At 27.4% G+C, this 4,479-nt stretch overlaps 1 protein-coding gene across 1 annotated transcript in view; it reads right to left on the reverse strand.

Moving 5' to 3' along the window:
- LOC116772873 (protein pellino) overlaps nucleotides 1-3,245 on the reverse strand; it is a 37,477-nt gene extending 34,232 nt beyond the window's left edge. Inside the window, exon 1 of the mRNA XM_032665176.2 lies at nucleotides 2,869-3,245. Within this exon, the coding sequence (XP_032521067.1) occupies nucleotides 2,869-2,882 (14 nt within the window). The 5' untranslated portion in view covers nucleotides 2,883-3,245. The remainder of the gene's footprint in view (nucleotides 1-2,868) is intronic.
- Nucleotides 3,246-4,479: the final 1,234 nt, after the last annotated feature.

Raw genomic sequence — 4,479 nt, forward strand, 5'->3', positions numbered from 1 at the left:
GGAAACAGGGGTTAACTTCATTGAATAATTTATTGTAATTGCAAAACCGCCGGGATGACTAAGACATGGTTCGTGTCTACAAAAAGCATACAGACATATTGTCAATTAAAAATATACCTAATAACTTGGACGGCGGCTTGTAATTAACAAGCCCTGATGTAATTTATATCTAAGTTATAACGCATTAAGTGTCCCGGGAGTGGAGCGCTGGCTCGCTGTCGGGGAACAGAACATCTGCCGTGCAGGTGTCAGTGCGGGCAGGTGGAGATCTGACGGATATTACGACACGGGACTTAAGATTTGAGCTATTCACCCGTGTTATTCCTTACTCGGATGATTTTATTTTTATACGTATATTGTATTACTATTTAAATAACTATACAAAACTGATTTTTGGCGTCTCTACATGTTTTATTGGAAAAAATCTATTCTTTCATGCATGAAGTAAATATCTTAAAGTGACGAGTGTCTTAGTTACTCCATTTAATTTACTATATTTATCCACGACCCACTTTTTCTGCGGTCATAAAGTATTAATGTTTTCTGTATAATTTTGAATTACCTTTATGGACGCCAAAACTTTACGACTGCTCATTAAAAAAAAACACGTATAAAAAGTTTGGCTATGTTATCGTATCGTTTAAAATGAGGGTATGAACATCGGTTTGGAATCTATGAACTAAAAAAGTTATCATAAAAATCAAAACTTTTATAATCATACTATAATTTTATGATAAAGTTATAATTATAGTAATTTAATTTTAAACAATATTACAATGTATTTTTACAGATAATATTTTTTTTTTATTTTTTATTCAAGTTCAACTGGAAAAAATTAAAGGAAGAAATTAAATTTTGTTCATTATTTATGAAAAAAAATTTGTAATCATTAACTAGTGAATAGTGTGATAAAAATAAAGCATGTTTATTTATTATATATATGTGATAAAAATATGCAATGAAATTAGCTATACATATCAAATGTTGTATTTTGTATCTCCTTATGCCACATATGTTATGTTATTCTATATATCTTATGTTATGCATCGTATGCCCTATCTACTAGCTATTCACAGACAAAATTACTTTAAAGTTGGTTCAGAAATTTAATCACCAACAGTTAAGAGACAAACTATTTTTCAAATTTTTTTTTAAGAAATATATATGTGAAATTTTTAATAGGTTTAATAATATTTTTTATGCAAAAAAAAATCAACTTTTCTATTATAAAATGTCTCATATGTTGACCTACAATTGTTTCTATTGTCAAATGGACATTTTATTTTATTCCAAAGGTTGCCGCTGACAAGCAATGAAGACAAATGGATAAAAATTTTAACTCCAGAAAGTATATGAAAAATTTATGAATTTAGGAAAGCAATTCATACAATTTATATAATTATAATTGAATAGAGCGAGATATTATCAAACAATTACATACAGGTAAATATATGGACAATATAAGCAATATGTACGACACAAAACTTCTGAACATTCCACGGATTCAACATGCAGGTGCCGGGTAAAAGGCTCTCTTCCACCATCTGAGCTCCTGTCTCCACCCAACGAAATTTGAAACAGACCTACTGTTTTGTTCAAACATTATTTGTTTAGTCAAGATAAGATAGGATTTGTACATATCTTTCTTTCTTTACTTTTCCCTTTATACAAGTAATGTTTATCAATATTTTGCAACAAGAACGTGCCAACAAAGTCCTAATTTCTACCACATTAATAAACTTAAATCGTTCTTTATTCCATCAACATATTGGGATTAGATCTTAATCATTAGGAAACAAATTCATGGCATGGAAATGGTACAAGCATATAATATAAAAAAAAAAAATTAAAGAAAAAACTAAATTTCACAATTAATGTTGAATACCATTTTTAAAATTATTATAATTACTTAATAAATGAAATGCTTTCTTAAAAACTATGAGTCCTTTGCAATAATAGTTATTGAAAAAAAGATTATGAAAAATTTAATTTGAATTCATAAAAGTTTAACTTTTTCGTTCATTCTTTTATAATGGAGAGTATGGAGAGTTAAAACGATTAATTAATTATAAAAAGAATTTTTATTAAGCATATTTTTAGAAACAAAAGATAGTATCACTACAGTATAAGCTACATTCAATATATATAACTATTGACTTAGAGACTAATGTACACATTCTTAATAAGCAAACTCTGATTTTATTTAGTCTGTGACAATAAAATGTTTTAATAATATTGGTAGCAATGCTCACTTATACAAGTGCTATAAGAGGTTTTTGTTTTTCTTTGTTTATATTTTAACACATATCTACAACCTGCACTTACTGTATGATAGTTATCAGAAAAATATTATAAAAATTATTTAAGTGTGTACCTATAAATTTTAATACCGCAATTGTGTATTGTAATAATTGATTCTACTATCCCTTCGATACGACAAGATTAAGATTCAAGCATAACATGAGGCCATACAAAAGATTTATTGTTTATTTCCTATACGCAATTTTAACAAAAACATTACTGACGCGATCAACAATGATAAGAGGATAGTTGATAGGACAATGCAACGTAAACAAACTTTTATACACTGTAATTACTTATTTAAAGTAAGTTTTAGTAAAGCCAAACATTTTAACAAATGCATAACAAGAAGCCTATATACACTACATGTTACAAAGGGAGTCCATAAAACGCAAAAGCATTCAAATGAGACGCCACTTTAATTTTTCGAGACTATGCTATATAACGTAGATATAATTATTACCTTGTTGAGTAAATTGGTGGGTAAAAATGTACAAGTCACAAAGATACCTACATAATACCAAAATAAAAGTATTTTTAAAGAAACACCACGTTGTAATAACTTACCGTTTTACGACCATGATAGAATCCGTCTGCTCGTTTATGGACCCTATGATTCGAATTATGTTTAACAAACGACACTAATTTTATTGAAAACACCATGAATTACAGAAAGCCACCGTCAAAACAATTTAATCAATTCACACATCGCTAAAGAGCGATAAATTCACTATTTTTCATTATTTCACTGGCCTTGCTCTACGCACACTTAACTTTGTGACATTAATTTTTCGTTACTTTTTGTTTATATATTCTTCAGCTTTACAATAAAATCAATGTATAATTATTAATACAAGCACAGTACAAGTTTCAGATGAGGAAACTGAAATCCGTAAACACAAACTATGTTGCAGTTGTGTTGTAGGTTAACTGACGACAACTTCATTACATTGCCACCAGCATGAAGTTAGCGAATTTTATATACCAACATGACAAACGAAATAATGCAATCCCAATTTAATCTATGAAAATATCTATAATTTTATATCTAATTTTATAAAATAAAAAAATATAATAGATATTTCATTTGTCAGTAATTGTGTTTAAATAAGATATTTATTTTGATAACCTAAAACAAAAAAGATATTGTACGTTACTTCTCTAATAACACTTAATTTTTTGAGCCGACTGAGTATTTTTGTATTTTTTTTTATTGATTTCACAACAAGTTTTTTTTAAGAATATTTTTATTTTCTCAATTACTATTATTGCTAATATAACATGAGTGTTACTTTATTACGAGTTTCATTACTTTTAAAGCGAGTAAGATTTATGACTGACTTGTTCTTAAAAATTATACAGTTTGTCACAGTTTTCAATACATGCAACGCCGCTGTGAAGGTATTGATGATAGAAATAAAATTAAAAAATTTATATAAAAGAAACCAAATTCCATATTATAGAAATAGGTAGCATACTGCATGTTTATAATTATATAAATAATTCTAATCGCCTTTTAAGCTAAAAGGATAAGAAGACTAAAAAGATCTCGAAAGCTAGTTTGTTTTATTTTGACTATCTATATATTACTAGATTAGTTATAAAAAGGAGTATTTTAACAAACGTGTTAATGGCATAATTTAAAATGCCAGGGTTTTTGGCCATTTTTTTTGTAAATAAAAATCTTGTCACTTTCCTTTTTTACGGTTTATTCATGATTTATAGAGACAACGATCATATAAACTTACAAAGCCCATATTAATTTCTACCTCAAAAATGACAAGTTCTAATAAAAAAGGTTCAATTTAGGTTGAAAAAATTAATATCCTTAAAAAAGTTATCTATTCTAGATCACACTGAACTGCTTAAACCAATTTTAATTAAATTTGTTACAGATATAAAATCTGGACACCCGTAGGTAGTTTTATAACCACACTATTTACATCCTAGCTATCAACATCACCACGAATGTTAAGGTTCTATGTAAAGAAATGAGTATACATAGTATATATATGTAAAAGAAGACTATTTATTTTATTAATTAATACGGTCTGCTCTGCTCTTTCAATATAAAGTTGTTTGTAAATTGCTATCAATTTATTTTTATTAACAATCTTATTCAAAAACACAGAAACTTTCGTCTGAAAAGGTATACAAACGTGGAAAATAGAAATTAAA

Source organism: Danaus plexippus (assembly GCF_018135715.1).
Source record: "Danaus plexippus chromosome 18 unlocalized genomic scaffold, MEX_DaPlex mxdp_35, whole genome shotgun sequence".
NCBI lineage: Eukaryota > Metazoa > Arthropoda > Insecta > Lepidoptera > Nymphalidae > Danaus > Danaus plexippus.